The 27,622-nt window shown below is 49.9% G+C and overlaps 1 protein-coding gene across 23 annotated transcripts in view; it reads left to right on the top strand.

Annotated features, from left to right (window-relative positions):
- Positions 1-27,622, top strand: part of LOC121589891 (innexin shaking-B) — a 62,968-nt gene that overhangs the window by 21,638 nt on the left and 13,708 nt on the right. For 8 of the 23 annotated variants that reach the window (XM_041909129.1, XM_041909127.1, XM_041909131.1 and 5 more), the window contains exons 2-5: positions 386-3,459; positions 8,327-8,492; positions 8,699-8,832; positions 8,920-9,109. In XM_041909129.1, coding sequence (XP_041765063.1) covers positions 3,212-3,459; positions 8,327-8,492; positions 8,699-8,832; positions 8,920-9,109 — 738 coding nt within the window. In that variant the 5' untranslated portion in view covers positions 386-3,211. Of the gene's footprint in view, positions 1-382; positions 3,460-5,195; positions 5,329-8,326; positions 8,493-8,698; positions 8,833-8,919; positions 9,110-13,873; positions 14,163-18,156; positions 21,138-21,599; positions 22,926-27,622 lie in introns of those variants that run through there. The other 15 variants (XM_041909126.1, XM_041909125.1, XM_041909128.1 and 12 more) reach the window with 13 other exon arrangements.

The following is a 27,622-nucleotide window of genomic DNA, read 5'->3' as shown; positions in this document are numbered from 1 at the left end:
TGTACTTTGGCAACATTTACATAACCATACACAAACGGGGGTGGTCTGTGTGTGTGTGTGGAGTTGTCTGATTTAAATGACTGACTCGGTTTGTTGCCTTTTCACCTGCTCAGAGGTAACAATGGTCCGGACGCTTTAAATTTAGATTACATTTGGAAGCGGCCTCTCAACAAGGTGATGGCACTCAGCCGAGCTTGACGGAAGGCACGGTTGAGTGGTCGGGTTAATTCTATCACTTTGTCGGGACGACCGAACCGGACCACCTTCCACGGGTCTGCAGGGTCCTAGGGCAATGTCGCTCGTTACTTATTTATCGTATCTCTTTCTCTTTTCTGCTTTGTTTTTTTTCTCTCCCAACACCGACTAATCTAATTCCCATCAGCAGAACAGGGGCCCCTGGAATGGAATGACGCGCTGGATCGTACACTAGTGTAACCCGAGACAGCCCAGAGTGCAGATAAGTGTTTGCCACGCCACAGAGAGAGAGAGAGAGAGAGAGAGAGAGAGAGAGTGAGAGATAAGCATCAGCAGGCCGAAGTGAAATAGACAAGATTCAATTAATAGGTCCGACGAGAACGAAAACGAAACTGAACATTGCGCGAGCATCCCAGGTATCCAGGTTGCCCATTGTTCCGTCAACGAACCCGCGCGATGTGTTACAGCAACGGTGGATCTAGTGCAAAAAACCCGTCGAACGTCAAGTGAAGCCTTTTCGCAGGACAGGCCAGACTGTACAGACAGACCGACAGACGGACAGGTGGACAGGTTTACACAGAAACGACGCCCTACAACGCAAAACGGTCCCTGAAGCGCGCTTTCCGTCAGGCCCAGCTAAAGCGATATGCGCTGCGAGGGAAACGATGGCTATCACCGATCGGCGGCAGCAGCAGCAGCAGCAGCATCATTGCATCCATCGGGCTGAGCAGTGCTCGGGCAGTTCGCGTCCGTCCGGGAACGAGCGACAGCAGTCGACGGGTGTCAGTGATTCGACGACGACGGCATCGACGAGGCAGCAGTAGCAGCAACAGCCCTGCTGTCAGTCAGTCAGTCAGTCCGTGATCGGTGTGATAGTGTGCAGGTCCTGCAGGCCAGTGTTTGTGGTGAGTGGTAATTAGTGAGCGAGCCTGTGAGACACTGCCGACGGTGCCGAGAGTGCGAGAAGAGTGCCCCTGTGCAAGTGAGTGAGCACAGCAAAGTGAGCGAGCCCGAGTGAGAACGGTTACACATACTGGAGGAAAACCCCGGGAAATGGTGACTGGCGACCACTGCCGGAACGGAAAGCAATCGTCGTTCTTCCTAAGCAGCAGTGTGTGACACGGGTGTGACGAGGTGCAGGCAATAATACTAGCGAGTGAGTGGTGTGAGAGCGCAGCACGGGGAATAAAGGCTGCACAATGGTGTCAGTGCTTTGGCCGCTGCCAGGGCAACACAACGTTACGCGGTGCCGAGTGAGCGTGCGGCACTACGGGCGCGTGCAGTAAATAGTGCCACCCGGGGGGACCACCGAAAAAGGGTTAAGTGAAAGCTCGCCGAATGGTGCCGAAAAAGAAACAGCAGCAGCAGAAGCAGCAGCAGCAGCACCAGTGGGCCCAGTGCACTAATGAGGACGACGATTCCCGCGAGGACGGTTCGAACCGTTTTACCACTGCAACGACGCTCTGCTACGGTGCAAAAGCATGGGGTGACGCTTCGCTCTAACCGTATCGAACTATTGTTATTATTGGTGCGTTGATGTCGTTACGGACATTTTGTTCTGTTTTCTCTATACGTTTTCGCGTGCGGTGCGGTGTTTGGGCAGAGAGCAGCGTAGTGGTGACACACGCACGCAGTGTGTGCTAGTGTGTGTGTGTGTGTGCACGTGTGGTGTTGGCTTCGGTGTGTTGTGCTTTTCGGTGTGTAGTGTCGTCCCTGACAGAGGAAGGATGTGCAGTGTCGTCAGCGTACAGTAGCAGTAGCTCCGTGGTGTTGATTTCTCCTCTCGTCCACAGTGGTGGAGAGTGTTGTGCTTCTCAGCAGACACACGCATACACAATCCCAGCAAGCATATCGACAGAGCAACACAACGGTCAGTGGTATCGGCAGCCCTGTGCGTAACGCTGCACGTAACGCTAGCTCGTAACGCTGCGGATCTAGTACAATTGGTACCACTTAGTAGTGTGCGGTAGACGGTACGCGCCAGCGGTTCGGCTAGTGCAGAAATAGCAACCGTTTGTTTATTTCTATAGCAATATTACAACGCATCCATTGGCCAATGATTGGCCGCACTGTAACGGGCAAGTGCTGCGGGTGTATTGGTGTCGAGCAATCGAGCAATCGAACGGACGACGAGCACGTCGAGTGTATATTGCCATAGTGATCTTAGCCTGCTCGATAAGCGCATGCCATCACTCCAGATCGCCACCAGGCCACCAGGGCTTAATTAACGTGTACTAAAAATATACCCTCACACACAACTACCCATACATACATACATACATACAGAAACAGCAGGCCCGAATCTTCCTTCCCGGATCAGTTCGGTTCGGTGTGAGTGACCCCAATAGAATCCCCAAACTCCCAGCGGTTATTAACTCTCGAGCAGCGGAAAGCAAGGGGTCAGTGGGTATATATATACGAGGCGAGGACTGCTCTCCCCCCTTCCCCCACCCTTTCGAGACGGCCGAACAGGAAAAAAAACTTAAACTCACTCAAATCGCTTTTCGAGCAGAACGAATAGCAAAGCCATACAGACGAGCGAAAACCTGACGAGGAAAACGAACTTGCCGTTTTGCAGTGTGGTGTCCCAGTGTGTCCTGTGAGTGTGCAGTGTGACGGTGTTTTGCTTTCCCGTTCCCGTTCGTTCCGAGTGTTTCCGACTTTTTAGTTTCGTTTTTATTTTAGTGTTTTTGCGTTCCATTTCCTTTCCATCCGTTTCCGGCCTAACCCCCCCCCCCCCCACCAGGCCCCACAAAGTTGTGTGACGTGATTTTGAACTACTACAGCATGGACTACGCTCCGGCGGCCGCGTCCCCACGGCGGTGCTAACGATGGCAGGCTATGCAGGCCGGGCTGGGCTGCAACAGCGACGCGAACTCGCCAATTACTGCAGCGGCACGAGCAGCAGTGTCGCCAGCACCGGAAGTAGCTCTAGCAGCAGCGGCCAGTGCGCCGTAACGTGCCGCGGCACCGTGCAATGATGTGGCAAGGCGTACGAGCATTTTCGGTCACATAAATGTTCAGTGATTGTGATAATCGTAAGAGTTTTAAATCATTTCGGAGTGCCTCGTTAGTGAGCTCATTACTCGACACCGGCGGATCGCAAAAGATACACCCGCTGGATCCCAGTATCACGCTTGAGTTCGAATCAACCGATGCTCCTGGCCGCGGGAGCATTCATGATTCCTCCAAACTGCTACACATGGGCAGAGCTAGTTCCAGCCGAAGCTCGATTGATTCCCGGAGAGGACTACAACACAAGAGGTTGGTATTGATCACACTCCCTCCCCCCTTTGCTAGGCTGCTAGCTCTTCATCCTTCATCCACAATCATCCCACGCCCCTCGTTCTCCGGCCCGGCCCTTGTTCTCTCAAGGCGCTAATTAAAAATCAATCTAAAAAGCCCCCATGTAACACAACATAATCAGCAGCAGGCAAGCATCAGCGGCAGCAGCAGCAACAGCAGCAACAGCAGCAGCTTTAACACCAGCAACAGCAGAGACAGCGGTGGGAGTTGTTGGTGTTCATAAAAGCAAAGATACTGGTGCTTTCATCGCATCAACTCCTTCTTCGCAGCTGAAGAATTTGGGAGTTTGGGCATGGCTGGAAACGCTTCCACTAGTCCCGGGGTTGTAGTGTTGTACGATGTTTTCCGCGTTAAGCCCGCATTACAACGTCCCCGTCCGACGCTCTCGCCGTAATTACGGCTGCCAATGGACTTACCTGGTGGTACTCCTAATGACCACCACCCCAGCTCCGGGATCATAGAGACGAACGCTAACGCCTAGCGTTGGTTGATTGATTATGATGTTTCTACCGAGCTCGTCCCTTGCTCGTGGCGCAAGGTTCCAGTGCCGAATCTCTCCCGTAATTTCAAGCAGCAGCGGCGAATAGAACAGCCGTTTCTTCTCGCCCTGTTTCCCATCCCATCTGTACAGGCCGGGTGTGCCTTAGCTTTAATATCTCTTAGCAGCTTCTTTCCCATCCGGTGTCGTAAGGACTTCCGACGTGCGGGCGTACACTAGGCTCTTTACATTTTGCTCCACATCCCTTCCCTCGTGTTCCCCCGTTTCCTCGTGGGTCTCTGGCACTATTTTCGGTAGGCGGAAAAGCTTTAATTCATCTTCATTAACACCTCTTTGTGAGTGTTATCACATCGCTTTTCCTTTCGCGAACGACCGCTGGTGGCGTGGCGATTTGTTGGTGTTGCTGTTGTTGCCCTAATGGACGGCCAAACCTAGGGCCGCACATACCACGACCAAGGCGACTTGATGGCGATGGCCAGCGGACGATGATGGCAACAAGTTAGGCAGCTAGCGGTGCTAATACTTAATTTACTCTGCAGATTATGATTTCATACATTTTCTTCGCATTTAACCAGTTTTGCGAGTCGTCCAAGCCCGTTCTCGGCACAACTTCTCTGTGGGGAGAGAAAAGAAAAAAGACGGGAATGTTTTCGGAAACATCGCTAGAGGCAGTCATTGCTGCTCTGCAATGAATGTAATTATGAGTGATTTTAACCTTTGCTCTTGATGAATCACTCATCACTTTTGGATGTAAGGACGTGGGAGGGAAGTCATGAATGAAGGTTCATAACGTTCTTCTTTAAATTGCACTTCTCGCATAAGATTGACACTGGAGGGACAGGCGAACAGAACCGACTGTGAGTGTGAGCGTTGCCATTTCGATAGGAAATATTACTGTCAACAGAATGTTAATTCTTCTAGGAAGCAGGAGTCATTACAATGTTTGGAGTTGTTTCATGCCGTGCATGCTTGCAGTTCCATCGGGCTGACATTAGTAGAGTAGATGCATCGATTTCTTTCCCCAATGCGCTAGCAACAAACAGCCAACCAAACAACTATATCATACATTAAGCTCAATAGCCCTTTGAATGAAGTTACGAACAACAAATATTATCTAAACAAACCCCAAACCAAACCAAAGAACCCCGAGCAGTATGTGTAACCCATTACAACTAATCGTATATTCCCTCTTCAGGAAAGGCACAAACCGAATCTAGCATGCGTATTTTGACAAACACTGGTCCCCAAAACTACTACACAGATTCACACAAAGTGCTAACAAAACTTACGGCCTTTTAAGATACAGTTAGGTTTATCCAGCAACAGGGGTGAGTTGTTACTCTTTACTTAGACGATCAGTTTTTTCTTTGAATTTCATTTTCTTTTCCCTTTTTGGTACTTTCTTCGTTTTTATTCCATACTACAATCTACCGTTGCCCATACTAGCCTTACTTTCCTATACTATAAATACTACGTAAATAAAGCCATCGTTTCATATCGATTACTATTGATACACTTAAGTACTTTGTTTTTCTCGTAGAAGTACGCAGCCCAAAACATTCCTCGCTACGATTGGTTTTCCATAGATTTGATTTGATTTCACTCTTAATTTATAACCTTTACTTCATCCTCACTTTCATTCTCACTTTCGCCTCAATTTTTGCATTAGAAGCATTCTTTGTACTATCCAAAATTCAATTTTACCATACTTTATTCCTCTTTTTTACATCTCTTTTCTCGACAATTTCCTCAGTTTCACAGTTGCAAGTGAAACAGTAGAGTTTTGGTTTTTGCATGCGTATCCTTTGAATCATAATAGGGGTTTTTAATTCTGATCTTTTCATACGTAATGATTTGGCCATCCTCTCAAGTAACTTCTCACTACTTTCTGCGACCATTTTAAATCTCCAACTAAAGTATGTAGGTTTTTGAACTGATTTCTCTTGTATCTTTAGTTTGTTGAACAGTTTTTCGTACTTTGAACTTGTTTTGAACTATTTATTTTCTTTCTACAATTACAATTACCTTCTCATAATTTCACGTACTACATTCGTTATCTTCTACTACCGATCCAGCTCCGGCGCTTTGTTAGTAAAGAGAGCAAATAGTTTAGCCGCCCTTTTGTACTTCCTTTTATTTCCTTTTCAACAAATTCAATACTCGTAATACTCGTAAATTTGATTCATTTGCCATACTTTTGCTCCCTCTCATTCAGCTGTAGACAATTTTATTCTTCCCCTCCCGCTTTTCTGAACGTCAGATGAAAACTGCACCCACCAAGTTCGCAGTGCCAAATTCCACGACAGTGACAGATTTACAGGCCCGGAACATTATTAGTGCATAGAAAGAGTTGCTTTTAAACGTTTCGCTTTGCCCTTTGCTAAGATGAGATGGATTGAAATATTCTCTCCGTCTGAAATAGTTTGGTAAATTAGGATGAAAATCTGTGTTACTCAAAATCATACAACACTGGTAGCAAACCCATTCGGCATTAAATCCATACAGCACTCCAAATTGCGATAGTATACAGGATTCAGTGAAACAGGCTTATGGCTCTATTGTTTCTCGAGCTTTAGTTACATTCTTTCAACAAACACACAAAACAATTTCAATAAAATACTGCCTGCTGGAGTACTAATCGTGGTGAAAATGTGTGCATAAATTATCCAAAGGGTAGTAGCTGCTACTGTACATAATTCGTGGGAAAAAGCAACACAATATTTAATCAAAAACCCTTACATTACTATCTACTTGATCTTAAATTGTTGAAATTGTGAATAGGTGCTTCATGAAACATGTTCAATATTGGCACAAAAACGGAAACACATAACCCACACACACACACACACACACACACACACACACACACACACACACACACGCATACACACATACACACATACGCGACGAACTATACCGGCTGCCATACAGAGACAATCACAACGGGCATTTCATTAGATCGAGATGAGATGCGATTGGCGTTAGTATAGGTAAAAATGGCCGAACGACACACCTCATCCACCTCATCGGACGGCAGAGCAGGCGAGAAATCAAATTCACCTTCGCTCGGAGGCAAATTGCACCTGGTTTGCCGGGATTGGCAAGCAAGACTGAATAAATATACAAACCAACTCAAAACACCATTCGGACGAGCGCGAATGCAGGACAGGGCGCATACGCATCGCTTCATAAACCTCCAGCGGCCTTTTTGGTAGAGGCCACCCAAACGCTTCTATAACAGCAAACTCTCGCAAACACACCCCCCCCCCCCCCCTGCTCCACCTAACCAAACCAAATATTCGTCACACTTTGCGCATTAGTCATCATCACGGGGAAAAGCGCTAAGCGCAACAAAACGAACACAATCACGAATCAGAAACCTGAATTTTACGCCATGGCTCTCCCCTCTTGTTCTTGTTGCGCAGTACGTTCGTTTTCCCGTTTTTACTTTTCTTATCTTCTACAGCTTCTAGTTTTCGCTGCCTCCAACACCATTCTCACCACTACTTTACATACCTCTATTACCTTGTTCAACCTGGTTCGATAGATTGATGCACAGTTTTACCGTTTTTATCCCCCCCCCCCAAAATGCTTCAGTAAACAAAAACGTGCAAAACCAGCCATATAAGAATACAAAAGTATACATATTCTCACTAAAAATAAGACACTCACACAACTAATCGCACTATAAATGTCAATCACTTGCTGAAAGGGAGTTTCTTCTGTAAGCATAAGAGGTCATATAACAACATTGCGATGTAAAAACGTAAAAATAATTATCAAATTAACTATCTCACAGTGACATCCATATACAACAATATTCGGCATTATGCTCGAAACTCCCTCTCAAAACATCTGCTGCCAACGTGGTACACGCTTTCTACACACTCTCACCTCGCAATATCCTGGCAAAAGAAAAACGCTACACAGATCTAGGCAAAAATCTTGCAACACAAACACTACTACCACAGCAAACAACAACAACCAAAAGTAACTCCGAACCAACAACGCTGCATTTCTCGCACATTCAATTTTCAGTAGCTTTTAAGTAGCGCGAAATAGTAAAAATCGAACAATTTAAATTAAAAAAAACCTCACACAGCTTTCCCCGCATATTCTTGCCCTTTTTTGAGCGAAATTCTAATCCACCCATCACAAGAGGTTGGTGTGGTGTGACGGTCGCAATCCGAGAGACTGCCTCAAACTGCCCACGAACCGGAGAACGTTCTTTATTAATCCATCTTTTTCCGATTTTTCTTCTTTCTCTCTCTCTTCCTCTCTCTTTCTCTGTGTGTCTCTTACCTGCACAATGTCCGATTCTGGCAGATCATTTTCAAAGAAAGTCAAAACAAATCTAGCTGAAGGAGTGCCATCCTATTTTAGAAAGAACCAGGGGGGGCCAACTCAGAGAGCCCCCATAAATTCACCTTCTAGTAGTAATATGGAGTTTTTAAGAGGCGTTTATGCATTTATGCAAGTGAGTAGGTCATCGGTAAGTATCACGCTGCGGGATGTAATGCTAACTAACAACCATTTTCTAAGTGTCATTTACTCAGCACAAAAGTAAAAATACTATACAGCGCGTGTAGTGTGACTGTGAGGAAAAATGGTGACTTACGTGTGAAAATGAGCTTCGAAGTGGGTTCGGTTGCGGTTAAAGCCAACACTAATCATTTCCTTTCTTTCCAACCGTGCCAGGTAAACCATGTAAAGACAGATTCTTCAATTTTTCGACTACACACGAATGCAACGGTTATCCTCTTGGTAACGTTCTCGATCGCAGTTACAACAAGACAGTACGTCGGAAACCCAATAGACTGTGTACACACTCGGTAAGGCACGGGGAGAGTGGGCTCGGTTGTGTGGTAATCCCACCATTACGTTAACGTACACACCCACACCCTTTTCCCCTCCCGCAGAGATATTCCAGAGGACGTCTTGAACACCTACTGCTGGATACACTCAACCTACACTGTGGTGGATGCATTTATGAAAAAGCAAGGCCAGGAAGTACCGTTTCCTGGGGTCGACAATTCACAACGAAGCGGCGCACTAACGATACGACACACTAAATACTACCAATGGGTAGCATTTACGCTGTTTTTTCAGGTAAGTCGGATCGTGTCGGGTTGTGGGATGAAAGCTTTTTGCCCTCCCCCCCCCCACACCATTTGCCCACCCACCTCACCAGTTCCATCGTCCTCTTCACCCCCTGTTCATCACCGAATGTGTTGTGTTGGGTTCGTTCTATTTTCCTTGTCGTTGTGTCGTACCTTTTTGCTGTCACACACCTCTGCTGCTGTTTGATTTCGAACAATATGTACTGCACTCTCGCACACACACACACGCACACAGCAGGAAAAACAGCAAACGACAGCATCCACGGTACTGCATCGCTCTGACTGGTGCTTCTCGATAGTTTTGGTGTGGGTTTGAGATTCTTTTTTTTGTGTTTTTTTGCATTACTCGGAAGGTCCGGATGTCCATCCAGTCGCACACATATGGACCACCGGACCTGTCGAGAGAAAGTGTGTGTGTGTGTGTCGTGCTCTTATGTGTGCGTGTGTGTTTTCTTTATCTCGATGTCATATGCACTTGCCAAACACGTGTGTGAGTGTGTGTACCATTGAGCCGATGAGTGTTAATTGTTGTGCTTGAAGCATCTCTCCTTCTCTCTCTCTCTCTCCTCTCTGAGTGTTTGTCGTGTTTTAATTGCAACGTTTTTACTCCCACAACTACTGGCCAATTTCACCGCTCCCCATCCTCAAGTGTTCCACACGCCCCAGGAAGGTTCCGGAGTGTCGTCCTTGCACAGCCAATTCTGTGAACATTCGCCCCACCAAACGCCGTAGCAAACGGTGGTGGTGGTGGTGGTGGTGGTGGTACAATTGCAAGACGATGAAGCATCCTCACCTTTCATCATACACGGTGTGTTTTTGTGACCCCGTTTTTTTTCACCTCCCCACTCCCTTCCTTCCATCCCTTCCAATTGGAATATTTTCCATTTTGCGTCGTCCGCCTTTGAGTCCCAATTCCGATGGCCGATTGTTCTGAGATGTCAACTGCATTGCGCCGAGTTTTCCGGATTCCCAACCAGCCCGGCGCAACTATCCCGACCGACCGAGTGCTGGCTCAAGGATGTGCTCGTCCTCGAGGACACTGTGTGTGTGTGTTGTCCCCACAATCGCATCGCCCCGAGGAAGCGCGGAGGCATCACCGACGAGTCATCTTGAATGGGGCCGAAGGATTACTTTAGACATTTCCAGTGATTGTCTTCGTTCGTTCGAACCAGGATGACTCTTGTAGTTTCCACTTGAACGCTGATCGTCGCACAAGGACAATCGTCAAATGCGCTTCCTGTGCTTTAGCTGTTGTGGCGGTCGGGGTGCGCTTCCTTCCAATGCCGCGTGTTGTAGCGCCCGCTGCCCGCTACACGTTCACTAGCCGCCACCTCGAGTGGCGCTCAAGAATCGCTCCTTGGAGGGTTTCAGTCTTGGAAACAGATGCTATCGTTTTAAACTTCAGCTTTTGGGGTGGGAGGCGTTTGATTGAATGTGATGTTTGCTAACTGTATTACCGTTCCAAGTGGCAGCAACGAGCCACGCGTGCCACACGTGGACAGAAAAAAAGCAATAATGAACTACAAATGCTTTAAATACACCTCCACCGGTGGTACAGTTGATTAAATGGGTACACATTTTTCATCATTATACGCCGGCCGGTTGCGTGTCTGCTAATTTGTGACCCTTTGCCAGCGGCTCTGATCCGGAACGCCGAGATTTAGCATCTAATCTTGCAATCATAAACACTTGTCACACGAAACAATTAAATACACGCAACCCGAACGACCTCCCCCCCGAAGAAGGAAAAACGGGGAGCAGCAAATTAAAATTTACCGCAACCGCAGCAGCAGCAGCAGCAGCAGCAGGATTCCCCCGTGCGTCACGTGACGTGGTTCGTTTTGTAAGTCACGATTTGTGCTAATTTGATCGTTCCGTTGACAAAATCAGCGGCACTTTTATTGCCGGGCTTCATTAGGGCGCGGGCAGTCGGGTGGCGGGAAGTGCGCGCACACGCAACCAAACCCAGAAGGCACACAAGTGCACGCGTTGCAGTAGCGGTAGGGGGGAGAGAAGGGGGCCGTTCGACGCCATGCCGTCGCATCCCATTCCCACTTCCTCCCCCCCCCCCCTATCTCTCGCTATCCTTAAAGCCATTGAAAAATTCATCATCCCGCAGCCGCAACCGGCAGTAGTGGTTGCGTAGTGTGTAGCGCAAACTGGCTGCGTACGTTTTGACGTGCTTTGGCCGGGCACGACGCTAATGCCGGTAGTGTACCCCTCTTTTTCTTCTTCCTCGCCCGTCAGGGGGCACGCCAGATGGGTACAGCAAAGAAAGAGTGCAAACAAAAGCAACTAACTCCCCGTGGATAGAGGGATACGCAACGAGTTTACACAGTACATTCCTTGTCAAACACATCAGAGACGCGGCAAAGAGTGAGCAGATGGCAGTCGTCCCCACCCCAACCAACCATGTGTGTGTGACGTAATCATTTTCCAATAGCCCCGAATTCCCCCGGAACGGCGCGAGAAGCGGGGGGGGGAGAAGGGAAGCGGTGAAATGCTGATTTTCCCCGTGTTCATTTTAAAGCAATCAGCATCCATTTATAACGTCATCATCATCATCGTTCGATACACGCGCGCACTTTCGCGTTGCGCGAGTACAGCGCGAGTGTGTGTGTTTGTGTGTGGAAGTGATTCTTCTCCCGTTTTGTTTCCTTTTCTTTTCTTTTTTTTATTTCCCTCTGGCGCAGCAGATCCGCAGCGGGGTTGGGGTTGCTTTCACTGTTGATGCCAGCGGAAGATACGATGGCGGCTCGAACATGCACACACACACACTCACCGCGCATTTTTCAATACGCAACTCATGTACCCGCATCTGCCTACGGGTGCGTACAAACCGGTGCGATATATTAAACTCTTTCCAAATCGCTTTCTCGCGGCGGTCGGAGAGGGAAGAAAAGTATCGAAAAATAATCACCCAACTCTGCTCAGCAACCAGCTGACAGATGGGTGGCCGCCGGGTGCGCCCTCTCGCGTCAAACCGGGGAAGCTGGGCCGATTTTTTAAATCCAAACTTGAACACTAGGATCGCGTACGTTGCGTTGTGCGTGAAAGCGTCCACACAACTTCACACTCTTCTCCTTTCGTTCCCATGCCGCAAGGGAATTGTAAACGCATCGCGATTGCAGTTTTGCTGCAGTCCCGAAAGAACAATGACCGTTGCAGAGTGTTGCAGAGAACACCAAAAAACTCCCCAAAGAACAGCAAGGTCGATAATGAGCAGTGAAAAGCTTGACCCAGCCACGATGACAAAGCTCCCATGTGCCGTCAAGATGCGGAAAGGAAAGACACACCAAAACAGCGGGCAAGAAGATAATGGAGCAAAAACCACGTCGGACCATGGTATGGACCGTGTATCACACCGGGTTTGCGATAAGATTCGCCCTTCCCCGATCTGCTTTCCACGGTGTTATGCCAGTTTTTTTGCAGATCCCCGATGGATTACTGGCCACAAAGTTGCGTACACTGCGTACACAGTTTGACGTATTGTATAGCCATCAGCAACAATACGCATACACAAAAACACGCATATTGGTTGATTTTTGATAGTGAAAGTGCAGCTTTCGTCAAACCCTTCATCCCTCCCATGATCGTAAGCGCAGAAATCGATCACCCCAGGATGATGTAAAACACATACTGAGGCGGCGGAAAACCCCCCTTTTTATAACCGCATGTACATACGTGCATGTATATAATCAGGGGCCCATCATGCTGCTTCTTCCTCTTCTCCCTGGGAAACTTATTTTCCGAGGAAACGGGAGAGCAGTGCCTGTGTGTGTGTGTGTGAGTAAGCGGAACAGTAGTCTTTTAGTACTACCGGGCACGTCCACACCGAGCGCACAATGATTGAGGATGCATTGGTAATACAAACGCGCTAAGAATTAGCCATGAGCATCAACCACGGGTAAGCCCTATGAGAGGGAGGGGGGGGGGGGGGAAACGCGTGAAAGAGATGGATTGAGTTACTGAAAATGTGCTTCCTTTTTTTCTTTTCCTTTTTTTGGCACAAAAGCATGTTTTTCTCTTGCTTTTCTTACTTGCTGACCAAGAGAAAGAGTGAAAGATGCAACCCGTCTCATGACAACAACAAAAAGTCGCACACACACACGCACATGCTGCTGCGTGGTGCTGAGAATGAGATGGAAAATTAAAAATATCGCCAGTATACGCACAATCCGCGTCATCGGGAAACATGGAAGCGACCCCGAGGGTATAGAGAGAGAGAAGGCGTCTGTGGAAACGAGGAATATGGAGGGAACTGTCTATCTGTGTGTATGTGTGTGTGTCTGTCGGAAAGAAAACCCCTTTTTTCCTCCCTGTTTTAGTGTGGTCGCGAACTGGCCATCTCGTGCTCTCTCTCTCCTTCTCTCTTTCTCTTTTGCTGTCCCAATTTCCCCCTCCATCCATCCCAGTAACTCTGCTCCCCTTCAGTGGACGCGCACACCAGTCGCCACCAGAGTGGCCAGAGCAAAGAGCACGCCATGTGCAACACAACGCACACATTACGTATTTATAAACATTTGAAAATCTTCAACAACCAACACAGACACACACACACACACACACATACGCGTTCACACACATGGGACGAACAGCATTTGGCTGTATGTGTATGTGTGTGCGTACGCGATGCTGAGTGCTGTAAAACCACCGCTGGTGCCTGGTGGTGGTGGTGGTTGGCCGGCGGTGGAGGCCAGCGCTTGGCCAGATTGGCCATGGGCCACGCCATTGCCGCCGCGGCCAAGAGAGATATTTATGTTTAGAGCAGCGAGTGCGTTACTAGTGTGAGCCGAGGCGTCGAGACGCGAACAACGCCGCGTGTTCGGGTCCGGTTTTAGTGAGACCGCGTGAGATACGGCGCGCGCCTGGGTCGCGGGCTGCGTACGTCCCGAACTCCGACACCCCCCCGTTCCGTTCCGTACCGTTCCGTCCGGTTGCGTGTGTGCCCCCGGGGGTGTACGAATTCATCCCCGTCGTCCGACGTGTGCGTACCGTTAGTGCGTGTGTTTCAAACAATTAATTCCACCACCACATCCCGGGTACCACAACGGGCGTTAGAAAGCATCCCCCCCCGGTCCTTTCTATCCCTTAACGTCTCATGGGTTTCCCTCGAGATTCCCCCCCCCCTCCCCCTTCCCCCGCAAACATCAAGGTGGTCAGTGAATCGTGCCGGCCTATTTCCCCGTGCTCAAATCGAAAGAAAGAAAGAAAAAAAAATACAAATGAGGAGCGGAAAACTCTAAAAGGTCGAGAGCGGGAACTGTGGACGACGGACTGCACGGATCGTGATCTGGTTGAGGCGAATTTGATGCTAAAAAATAAAACACTGGCCTACTGCTCTGGCTGGCCGTTGTTGATCGCGTCGTTGGTGTGCGCTAAGAATCAACCGTTGCCATAAGCATACAGTGCACGCGCAGTGGGGCGAGGGGCGCAGCAGATACATAAAAATGCGAGCGTCTGTGTCTTGGCCCGTGTGATCCCGTGCGGTAATGATGAATATTTTTAATTACCCAACCCCTCCATCGATCCGCGTCGATCGAACGGGAAACCCGACTGTCCAGACGGCCCCGGATACCCGCCCCCGCCTGTGTAAAGCGAGACCTGCGAGATCGGTTTTGATGAAAGTTAGTTCCCCTCGAACTCGAACTTTGGGGGGGTGCCAATGATGGCGATGGTGAAGCCAGAGGTGTGATGAGGGCATTCGGTGCCGAGTGAGCACACCACCGAACCATTAATCAAAAGCCGGGAAATGTGTTATTTGTTTTCTCCGAACGCAACAAACAACAAGCTGGCCTGCGGAGTTGGAGTGTGGAAAAATGTGCTGCACTAATTGAGACTGTCAGCCCCGTGTCAGGTGCAGGGCGGGATCGTGACGACCTTTTTCTGCATTGTGCCGTTGGCCAATGATGATGGTGGTGCTCCGCAATTGCGAAAACAAAACAGAGGACGGGCTGACGTCTACGGAGCGCAGCGTCACTGTCACAGTTGATTATCGGGACACTTGAGGAGCGGGGCAGGGAGTGGTTGCACGCGTTGCAGCCTGCACGTGAAGGACGTCGCGTTGTGAAATCGAGTATCGAGTGAATGCCGGCAATCGAAATGAAGAAGAAAGCCGCGACGGGTGACTAACGCGGGCCAATCGCTCCCGGCTCCCGGGATGGATGGAGCTTGCATCGGACGAAGAGCAACGTGACGCTGACTGACTCACGGCACCTGCCAGTGACACACACACACACACACGCCGATGACGCTGTTTCGCGCAAGCAAAAACGAACGGTGTGTAATCAGGCACTGCCGAACCATAGTTTCGCTCAAAAGCAGAGCGCGATCCAGGAACATGTCAGGAAACAAGCAGCCGGACGTGTGCCGGAAGCGATGTGCCTTGACAGGCCCGGAGGCTGCAGACGCGCGGCCCCAGTCTTCGGTTTCGTATCCGTTTCGAAGAAATTGAATTAACCTTGCCTCGGAATCGGAGCGCTTTGCAGATGCAGTGATAAACAAAAAAAAGGGGTGAGTGGGTGGGTGGTGATAGTAACAACGGGTTCGAGTGCGTCACGTCGGCACGTCACGAGTCACCCGCTGTGTGAGACGCGCAAGATCCGGAAGTTGTTACCACCAGGGGGAGAGGGAGGCAGAATTACTGCAGTTGATGGGCTGGAAATCGAATTGATCGATCGGCAATCGAATCCTTTCGTCTTTCTGTACACCTCACTCTCTCTCTCTCGCTCTGTCGGTGTTGCTAAGGAAGATCTTCATTATTTCGTTGCTTTTCCTTCTTCAACGCCCGCCGGTGTGTGACGGTGACGGTAGTGGTAGTTCAATTTCATCATTATTCGCCGACGACTAAACGGGGGACTCCCTATTAGCAGTTTGGCAGCGTCGCGTCACTTGTCACCCAAGACGATCCCAAGAGACCCGACAGCAGCAACAACAAAAAAAAGCAACACCGATCGTGTCCCATCGGGAGGAAAACAAAAAAAAAAACACGGTGCGAGGGGAGCAACTCATTAACGACCAGTTTTGCCGTCAGTCACCGCAGACACACCAGCGGTCAGCAGCGCCTCAGTTGATGGCTGATGATGGTCCGATCCACTGCTCGGGGCTGGTTAGCTGATATATTTTTACTCTTTCTAACGCACACACTGCCCCGCGGGTTTGAGCTCGTGGACGCAGGCAGTGGGGTTAGCGACAGGGAGCTCTGTTCCCCTCTATTTGCCCGGCCAGAGGGAGCGGCCAGGGAAGGCGAAACAGCATTATTCAGCACGTATATATATAAATACTGGCCAATTTATGTGTGCACCTCACGGCACGGCACGGCGAACCTCGAACCCGGCTCGGGTCGACTTCTCGGGGCATAAAGATTTATACCTCGTACATGTGTGTATCATATGGCTCTCCCCTTTCCCCTTCTTTTGCAACCCTCTGCCCGACACTGGCCCGACCCTTTTCCCCCCCTTCAAGCGCAGCGTGCGGAAAAACTTCTTCATTGCCGCGGCAGCAAAATATGTGAACTGTGTTCGGCTGCGTGCGTGCGTGCGTACGAGCGAGCGCATGTCTGTGTGTGTGTATGGTTTTTCACTCCGCGCACATTTTACTCCGTGGTCGTCGCGATCATCGTGTACGTTTCGCCTGATCGTGCGTATCGTACGTTTCGTGCTTAACGGGCGCTGCGGTTTATTCAGGTTTTTCGCTCTCCCTGTTTTTCCTTTTTTTGTTCTTCGACTTTTCCCAACGCTTTTCCCCAGCAGATGCAGTGTGTTTGTGTTTTGTGTGTGTGCGCAGAGTGTGTGCGTGCGCGCGTGTATCGAATATGAGCAGTCCAATCGAAAGGAAAAATTGCTTCATTACACACTACACGTGTTTCGAGGTGTGTGGACGTCGATGTTAAATAATGAGTACGATGCAGCAAAGGGTGCAGCTCCTTCTCCCTTTCTTCGCTCTCTCTCTCTCTACCATTTGCTGGATGGTATCATGGGAGTTGGGTGTTGGGGATTTATTGAAACGATGCACACGCTCGTTGGAAAGGATGCAGGTAGCAACACCCGAATGTTGTGAGTCCGTCACCTAAATCATTCCGATCACACAAATTTAAGCCCAACCCCCAGGCCCGTTCCCGTTTAGTGCACGAGGTGTTGACTGGTTGATGGGCTGGGCGGGCAATAATGGGAGAGTTATGTTTATGGTTCGCACCACCCTCCCAACAGGGGGTAAGCGATCATTCTCCTGCCCTGCGATCGCACAAGTTTGCCGTTTTCCAGCCCTTGTGATCAGCGATGTTAAAGTGCCAATACCGTGCTGCGTTTACATCATTTACAATCGTTCCATTTTCCATAACGCCGTCTTTGGTACCGTGTTTGTAACGCGTCGCTTCAATGAATCCCTTCGGTTGCGTTTGGTTTGGAGTTTGGAGCGGCAACGCGACGGACGGATGTTAATGTTACACTGGAGGTAACAACACAAGAAGCAACACCCTCAGTGACAGTGACGTTTTGGCGAGCGCGCCCAGTGTGTGTGTGTGCCGTTCAAGTATTCCAAACATATCGCCCGGAACTCGTTGGGAACATCGATCTGCCATCGATGAATCGATCGCTTCAAGAGCTCGAGCGTTTGATGTTTTCCGCAAAAGACCCCCACACATACACACACACACACACAAGCGAGCACACCTCCTACACGGATCGCTTCACTTCCGCGATCTCGATCTTGCGGCTCGACATGCGCGGCCGCGCCTCAACAGCATAACAAATGGCCGGTGGTGGCCCGAATATTAACCAGCTTCAGAGAGGGGAAAAAAAAACATTCCATCTTATGAGGGTTTTGGGGAGGTTTTTCTTTCCGTCCTCCCCGTCCCCCCGTCCCCATTCCGTCTTTACTTTGTGTGCTTTGCTCGAGACGACTAACGCTGCGCGGGAAGGATGGAATGAAATGTGTCGAAAAGAGTTGGCAATGTATACACGGGCCCATTAAATCAAACACTGGAACAGGCGGGAACGTTTTGCTCGCCATTGTGCCTGGGGGGGGGGGGGGTGGCACCGGTAGCGACCATGTGTGTGTGTATGTAGTCGCCTTTCCTGCACCGGCACAGAGGCGGCCGCCCGCGTTTGGAATGTTTGTGTTTTGACGATGGCGACCCGGGCCCGCTGTCGAAGTGCGTTGTTGGCAGCTCGCGTGCTAAATGGCGGCCATTTTTCATAGTGGCGGCCCTTTCCTTCCCCCCTCCACGGCTGTTACATTGTGTGTGCGCGGCCTAACCTTGGCAGAAATGGAAAACAATGCCGGGAGTTGCAAACGGCTCGCTCCAACAACCACCACCACCACCAACACCACCACCAGCGCCAAACCGGAACGCATGCTGCGCATTGCCCAACCGACAATCGATCACAACCGCGCGAGGATCATTTGCGGGCATTTGCACGTTAAGCACGAACCGGGATCGTTTAATGGTTTCAGGTGTGTGTGTGTTTCCGTGTGTGTGTGTGTTGATGGGTGGCTTAATGGCCATCGACCTGTTACAGACCGATGATGACGAATTGTTGGTAGATCGCACACGATCACTTCGCCGCATCCTTGCGCTGTCCGGAGGAGGGGGAAAACAGCCATTTTCCTAAACAATTTCCACTTGCAAAAAACACCGAAGGGGGTCTTCTTCTCTATGTATTGGATGCGCAATCCTTCTCAGCTCACTATTTCTTCACCATTTTGTACATCACCCTTCATTGTTCGTTCGCTCACCGCTCGTCAGCTTTATCGTGTGTATGTTTTTTTATTTCTTCTTCTTCTCTCTGCTCTGCCTTCACTCATCATACTCGCCGCCGAAAGTACATTATTTGTAAATGACACTTTTGCTTATTGTATCTATTTTCACCATTCACATCCACTCACAAAAACACGCGCTCTCACTCATGCATACGACAATTGTTGGCAAGCAACTTGATAAACGGTTGTATTTCACTTTTCACGTTTCATTGTGCCACTTTGGTTTTATTGTTTGTGTGTTTGTGCTCTTATTCACGATCTCTCTCTTTCTCTCTTAATGTGTGTGCAAATTTTTCCTTCTTCTTTAGTGTATGTGTTTGTTTTTTTTTCGCTTTAATTTTCCATTACCCATTCGTGCCTAAATCATTCGTTCTGATCTCGCTCTTTCCTTCCCCAAAATATTCGGCAAAAGAAAAACACACATAGGAAGGATTCCCAAGAGTCACCAAAGACAAAGATGGGTGAGGAAAAGCCGATCCCGATCTCTTACCCATCGGTATGCTCCGTATGTGCTTTAGCGCGTGCTTTTGCTTACATTCAAGGTACCGTCCGAGACTCTCTTTTACTACTCTTTCTTTTTTTCTGTTGCTTTTCCTCCTCCCTCCTTCCTATTCTTTACCGTCACTTTCATCGTGTGTCTTCTTCGGCAAAAGCGCGTCATTGTCGGTGTGTGTGTGTGTCATCGAAAACTGTTTCTCAAAGTGCTTGTGCTGCTGCCGCCATTGTGCCCTTACTGTACGCTTCCGTCATTATATTCCTAGAACGAATTACAATTTCCTGTCCCGTAGGTTCGCTCTCTCTCTCTTCGTCCCTCTTCCACACTCCCTTTCCCAAGGCAACAGCAATGTTTGATTCAATTCGCAAAACATTATCGAATCTGCGCTCGTTATCAGATTTCATTTCCCCTCCCATAGACACGGCCGGTGCCGTCAATGTCACTGCCTGTGTGCGTTAAAGACCTAGGGAAAAAGCAAAAAAAAAGGGGGGAAGACAAAAATAATAGTGTATTCATTGCAGATCATTGGTGTGTGATGTGTTTTCCGATTTTGTAAGAAGCGCTCGGGGCTTGGGCAAGGCAAGCGTAATGCCATAGCGCACACACACACACACACATACAGGCAGTGCAAATTGTTCTGGCAGGCTCGAATCTCGGCACAAGTGACACGGCGCTAATCTAAACAAAGCGATTGCGGGGAAAAGAAAAAAACACAAGAGCTCTTGCTCCGTTCGAAAAGTTTCGGCCAAACATTCGCTTCCCCCTTTTTGGCTGTGCGCTCCACAGCATGCACGATACAAAAGAGCACATTAATATCAGAAACGTGATTATTGTAGTAAATCCTCCGTGGGAATCGGGCGGCATTTGAAATACTGGCGCCCTCGGAATGGCCCTGCTGCGCTGCGCTGCCACGCTATCCGGATTCCGGTCGACGGCCACCGGAGAAAGACCTCCCCGTTTGCGCGTACGGGGTTTTCCCTGTTTGAATCCGCCCCGAACGTGTGTGTTGTCCCCCCAGTGGGTTTGTTTTACTTTTCCAACACGGTTCAATAAGTGGCCCTGCTTTTTCTTCACCTCTTGCTCCTTCTTCTTCTTCTGCTGCTGCTGCTGCTGCTTTCATCATGCAGATGATTGGAATAATCATTCTCTCGATTGGTGGTGCGCGAGCTGAAATGTGGGTCCCACCGCGGTGGACCAAATATGAATTGTGGCAGCACCGAGACCACCGAAGCACTAAAACACTGTGAATAAGACACACAAACACATGCGCACACACACAGAGAGAGATAGAGAGCGAGCGCAGAAATGCAATTGGAAAGCCATATCGAACCGCCTAGCGAAAAGCTGGCGAAACAAACGGATTCGGGTCGAGCCCTCGATCCGACGAGACTAAACCCACCGGGGGGTGTCTTGTTACTTTCTTTCCAAGCAGCAAGGGGGGAAGAGGCAGGGAAGGCCCATATGTCTTGAAGCCGCGCATATGTTTGTGTGTGTGTGTGTTTGTTCGGTACGAGTATACACGGGCAAAACGAGTGCACGGCCACGTCGCTCGCCTTGTCTCCTGTGCGAGATGCCGCCATGCGCAAGGTGAGGAGGCAATGGGGCGCTGGGTGAGGTGGCAAGATGGAGACCGCTCGTCTTTGCCAGCCGATTCGGGGTACGATTCGAAGACGAGTTTCCAATCAGTCACAGGCCGCCGTCGGCAGCGGAAGCCAGCCAGCAGAGCCAAAGTAAAGAGGTAGTAGAGCGCTGTTGCTGTGTAGTAAGTGAGCGTGTGCGCAGCGCCGTCGGTAGCGAACCGGTATGCCCGCGAAACACGAACCCCCCTTCCACCCGACGGCCAGACGAGTAAACACGGGAGGGAAAAATAGGGAAGAAGGAAGCGGGGAAGGATTATTTTCATAGGCAAAATTTATCTGTCCCGTCTAACGATCGAGCGATCGAATTTACTATTTTGCGTGTGTTGGTGTGTGTGAGTGTGTTCGTTAGTTTGATTGTGTTGGGAATGCTTTGTAGTGTGTAGCGTGTTACTTGGCACCTTGCGGGCCCTAAAAAGCATCGATTGCTTCTGCCAAAAAGATCACGACCGTGTGGCCAGTTCCCCGCAAAACCCGATGCTCCCCATCACGGCGTCACAGGCTGTGCGCTGAACGAGAGACAGAGAGAGAGAGTCTCGTGCTAGTGTCTCATTTGTCTCGTTTTTGGTTCTTTACATCTTCGCAAGGTACAGACGGGATCGAAGCAAGCTTCCAGCCCTTTTTTGTAGCCCCGTTATAGCAGTGCCACGTGTTGTTTGGGGAAAGTGTCCCATTAGCGGTAGCGAGCGCAGTAGTAGTGTAGTGCCACCGTGTAGAAACCGTGCTTCCGACCGAAAGTGTTTTTCGTAGTGCCAAAAACCCGCTGGACGTGAGGACGCGTGACGTATTGTTTTGCCAACGGAAAGATCAACCGCCACATGGAAGTAACGGACTGCGAGAGGAACGACGGTGCCTTAGCAACAGTAGCTGCCAATGACGACACTTCCGTGGCGAGACGCGTGTGCTCCGACGCGCCCAAGCGCCGATCCTCTGCTCGTACGCTGGCGAGTGCTGAAAGCGGGCAACAATAATGGTGGTGACCTGTGGTGCCACTAGAACATTGGGCCGAACGAGTTTTCCGTACCACTGTCACCGCTGCCATTTGATGGACAAACTGCCGCTGCTACTACAGTCGGGCACTACAGTCGACACCGTGCAGCAGCTGCAGCAACTCCCGAGTGCCACCCGACAAGCGGACGGATCGTGGCAGAAGGTGGCCAACGAGATCGCAATCGTGCAGAAACATTACCACTGTGGGCCACTGAGGCACTGAAGACGCAAACGGGGTCCAACCAACGTTTACAACATATCACACTTTCTTAAGCTGTAGCATTTAAGCATGCCTCCGCGGTGCCGCCACATTTGTGCCTAAAGCGTGTGAGGGGAGGTTTTCGCGAGATACGTACGTGTGTGCGTGTGTGTGTATGTGTGAGTGCGAGTGTGTGTGTAGTGTCCCTTCGTTTGTGTTCGTTTCGATGCGTCCCGTGTTAGCGACAGTAGCAGTAGAATCGACCGAAACGCCGGCGAAAGTTCCAGCCTAGTCACTGCCATCCGCCCCCTTCCACCCATCCCAAACACACCCGAACATTGCCACAGCATAGGCAGGAAAGATGTTGGATATCTTCCGTGGCCTGAAGAGTCTCGTCAAGATCAGCCATGTAAATACCGACTCGCCCGTGTTCCGCCTGCACTACTCGATCACCGTGATCATACTGATGTCGTTCTCGCTGATCGTCACCACGCGCCAATACGTCGGCAACCCGATCGACTGTGTGCACACGAAGGACATACCGGCGGACGTGCTCAACACGTACTGCTGGATCCACTCGACCTTCGCCCTCAAGAGCCTGTTCCTGAAGGAGGTCGGCAAGGATGTGCCGTACCCGGGCGTCGGCAACTCGGCCGAGGCTACCGCGGCGGACAAGAAAATTTACAAATACTATCAGTGGGTCTGTTTCTGTCTCTTCTTCCAGGTGAGTGGTTGCGGGTGGGCGGGGGAAGGCATCACCACCCCCCCCCCCACCCTCCCGTGTGTGCCGTTTGCGTGTGTGTTTTTTGCGTGTGCGTGTTCAATGTGTTGTTACCATGTCACTCTCTTGTTTAAATATACTCCACGACAAAGCGGCGCAGCGTTTCAGCTCAGCAGTTTTGCGGCAGCTTTGCAGCAGGCAGCTGCTCTCGCACAGTGTTGTTTTGGCCTGCCTGTCACACATAGTCGTAACGCGCCGCATAAAGCGCCGGGACATTATTAGCGCCGTGTCGCAGGAGTCCTCTGCCCCTACCTCTGCTTTATGGGTCGTTTGATCGGGTAATTGTAGTGTACGACATCGAAAAAACAACTGTTCAAATATTTAACGCCGATTGAGTCTCCAACGAATGGGTGGCATTGGGGCGGGGGGGAGGGGGCCCACACGCTCCCCTTTTGCGCGTCTCAAGATTGGATTCTCCCTGGGGAGGGCATTCCACCCCCTCTTAACAACACGTTGATGAATTGGCTAACCATTATTTCAATCGCCGCTCCGTCTCAATCACTTCCGTGTAATCTCGTGTACTCATGTGCCTGTCTCGCCCACTCACTCCCACACACACACACACACACACACAAACACATTTGGTACGCACATAAACGGTACGGGAATTCTTCGACTGTGTTCTGTGTTTCGTTTGCGCTAGAAATGTCGCAATTACCACGTCGTCAAATGGCAGGCAATAAACTTCTGCCCGGCTGGCTGCTGCCATCGCCTTCGCTACACCCATTCCCCCCCCCCCCCTCCCACACGCGTCCTTGAAAACACACTCTTGCTACTGCTTGCCTGTCTGCTTCCCGCTCCCAGGGCTCCTCCCCCGCTCATCGGCTGCCAACTGCCATTTGTTGTTTGTAATATTTTCGTTGTGTTCGGAATGCCGCTCCACACGCGGACAGTCCGACAGACAGACAGAGAGAGAGAGAGAGAGAGAGAGAGAGAGAGAGAGAGAGAGAGAGAGAGAGAGAGAGAGCAGTCCGAGCAGTCGAAGCAGCAGCATCCGAGTCGGCGTAACAGCAATTTTAATTGGCTTTGGCTTCGATCTGAGTACAGCCGGGGATGAAGTCGACATCCGTACTGTCTCACCCACCCTCCCCCCACAGATCCTCCTTCCCCGTGTCTGCAGACGAACCTGTCAGACAGAAGCTGAGATGCCCAAAGCATGCGCTACCGTACCGTACAGACGAAATTAGTGCACTCGTTTATGTGTGTGTGCGTGTGTTGGTGAGGGAATAAGAGGCCTTGAGGGATTTGTACAAGAAGAAGACAAAAAAACCCTTTTTGCATTGTGTTGCAAGACATGCGATTCCGAGCATCCTGTTCGCTAAATCAATCGCCCACAAACGATTATTTTCAAACAATTCCCGATGAATCACGCCACAATTTGGCTGAAAAGTAGTATGATTCAACCATTTTCCCCTTTAAACTTGGGTACCGATCGGACCGTTCTATCGAGCTGCAAAATCCTGCAAAATCCCACGACCGTGATATCCGTGCCTCGGTTAGTGCCCTCGCCGTGGCAGTCGAAAGTCAACTCGAAAGCAGCACACCGACGGCAGTGTCGTCGCACGCTCGGTGTTGTGATGTATATTTATTTACCTTATCACTTTTAAAAGCACGTAAATCTCTACCAAAGTGTCGGTACATTCTGCCTTCCATCCTCCCCCCTTTGCTGTCCTTTCTCCCCTCCCCCCGAAACCCAATCGGCTGCTTCTTATTAGCATTCCGCGGCACCAACTGACTGACTTTAGGATTACGATCCCCGATTTCAATGCGTGCCCGATTGCAGTGTGATTTCAAAATGTACGGGGAGGGAGGAGGGGGGTTGAGGGGTGTTTTAAATAAATATCATTCAAAGAGATGCCACCGTCCTGTCCTCTCCCCCCCCCCCCCCCCCCCCCCCCTGTCAGCTCGTTTAGAGCATGTTTCGAGCATGAAATGGAGGCGCCTGGTCGTTGTCGACGCACGGGCACGGTTTTTTTTGTTGTTGTTTGGTTCGTTCCTTTCGTTCGCTCGCTTTTTTATTATATCTATATTACTTCCTGACCCGCAGTGGATTCAGCGCAACTCCCCACGGGGTATCTCCCGCCCGGCCGTACCCGATCGGCCCTCTTATCTGTTTCCCTTCATCAGTCTCTCTCCCCCCTCTAAAAACCCGCCATCAAAACAACAAAAGTGCACAAGTGTGTACACTGTTTTGAATTTATTGTCGAATATAAATTTGAGAAGCTATTCATTTTTCGCGGCAGTGGAAGCAGCAGCAGCACCACCTCTACCAGCAGGGACGACACACAGAGTGCTGTAAATCTGCCCAATGCGTCTCGCTTTTTTTTTTTACTAAACATCCGCGCCATCCCGCCATTTGACGTTTTGTTTGGTCTAAAGGAAGCCCATTCTGCCTCCCGCTCCTCTTGCTCCTTTTGCCCACCCACAGAGACATCCCGCTGATGTGGCATTCTTTCATTGTGGGGGGAGGGTTTATCACCCCCTCCCTTCCTCCCCCATGGGAGGCAGACCTTTTCATTGTTGTGCGCTTACAGTGTTTAACTTTGTTCGATCGTTTTAAATCTGACTTAAATCTGAACTCGATAGAACTTTGTCGCACAATGCCAGGCTAATGATGAACCATCATTTGTTCACTGTAGCCCCCCCCCCCCCGGGTGTGGTGTGGTTCTTTCTTTTCGTGACATTTTGTTGCTAAAGAGTAGAATGCGAGAGGGCGAGCAAGTGATATTGAATTCGGCCCGGCACCAGTACCCAGCATTCGGCGTGTTGGTATTTGCCCTCGCCCTCACTAAGCTCCGCTGCCTGGGGTCCTCATCGCCTCTTTTTTTTGTGGGTGGGGTAAGTGACCAGGAATGAATAACAATGCCTGTACACGGGCACTGAACGCACGCGGCGTGTGTGTGCGTTGTTTATTGTTTGCAAAGGGATGTCCGAACGTATATATTCATCGATAATTTATCGCGTTTCGCGATTGCCCCAATCCGTGTGTGTGTAGTGTTGTTGTATGTGCCCGTTCCATTTATAGAGAAAGAGAGAGCCACGTTGTCTTGTGTTTGAGGGAAACGTTGCAAATGAAATTTATTACTACCAAATACCTTCTAAAGTACATAAAATTAACGTTTCATTCAATTCCCCGTGCATGATCTGTGCGTACCGTACCGCTCGGCATAGCTTTGCTCTCTCTCTCTCTCTCTCTCTCTCTCTCTCTCTCTCTCTCCCATTTCCTACCCCCCCCCCCTCGAAAAACATCCCATTGTTTATATGGGGCCCAGTGGTGGGACAAAAAATAGCTATGACATCACAGTGCTCGGCATGAGCCATTATGCCCGCTGCTACTACCCGCGGCCAAGCTCGGCCAAGCATGACGGACAAATGGCTAGTCCGCGAACTAAAGCAACAACAACAAAAAAGTTAAATAAAACCCACCCCCCCCCACCCTCTCCCTCATTGTCTCCCTCAGCAGCTGCACCCAGCACCACCACCACCACCTGAGCACGGCAGGGTTGTGCAAAACGGCGGTGACCAATTTAAAACCATTTCACTCCTATCGTTTCGTCTCCCGGCGGCAGCACTGGCAGCAGCTCCGAAAGCGAGGGTTTTGAATTTATTTTGCATGAAATCGACTCCAATTTTAATTTTATTTCTTGCAACCTTTCTCTCCTTTCACTCCTTTTTCTATTTTGACCGTGTGTGTGTGTGTGTGTGTGTTTGCCCCGTTGTCTGTCGCTTGTCTCCCCCTGGTCCTTTCAAATTTGTGAGTCAAAAGTCAACCTCCCGGGGTGGGTAGGCACACAAATGAACACACAGATAGAAAAAGAGGACACAAAGCGGTTGCAATTGAAATGATTCACCTCAATTGTCCCCGGCGAGAAAGTGAATCGCTCGAAGCACCACCACTACCACCATGAATGCACCAGATGTGACCGAATTTTAGAGGCAATCTTGGTCGGTCGGTCAAACAAGTCGCCGCAGGAGTAAGGAGAAACAGAGAGAGAGAGAGAGAGAGAGAGAGAGAGAGAGAGAGAGGGAGAGAGAGAGAGAGAGAGACAGCCCGACTCGATTGCAAAATAAAGCAAAATTTGTTGGCCCACCCAGGCACGGCAGCGGAGAAGGTGCAATGGTGGAGAAAGGAGGAAAAACAGGCCAATGAAAGCAATGCTCCCAATAAGCGGTCTAGCGATCCTTTGTGTGATTGTGTGTGTGTAGAGTGTGGTGTTGTGGAGAAAAACGGGAAAATTTCTATGTGGCCGGATAAAGGATTATGCTTTGCCTCCTTTCCTTTCTGCCACCACCGCGTGCACAGCGTGCTTTTTCCCGTCGCTTCGTGTTTTTGTTGATCGTGCATATCTATCATCGTTTGTCGATAACAATAGCCTCCTTCTCCCCACTACACACACACACACACACAGCAGGAGGACACGTTGCACTATGTGCACTGCAGTGGTACATGGTACCACACACAAACAGGCACACACTCGTGTACGGGAGGATGGGTTGCACACGTACGAAAGTCCACTCAATCACACCGCATCCTTTCCCTCTCTTGTGTGTGCTCTCCTTCTCTCTCGCTCTCTCTCTCTCTCCCGTTGCAGTGGGCATGCTGTGTGCAGCTACTGTAATGAGACAATACGATGCGCAAT

This window comes from Anopheles merus, chromosome 2R (assembly GCF_017562075.2).
Source record: "Anopheles merus strain MAF chromosome 2R, AmerM5.1, whole genome shotgun sequence".
Classification (NCBI taxonomy): domain Eukaryota; kingdom Metazoa; phylum Arthropoda; class Insecta; order Diptera; family Culicidae; genus Anopheles; species Anopheles merus.
The sequence above is the reverse complement of the archived record's forward strand: the minus strand, read 5'-3'. Positions and strand labels throughout refer to the sequence as shown.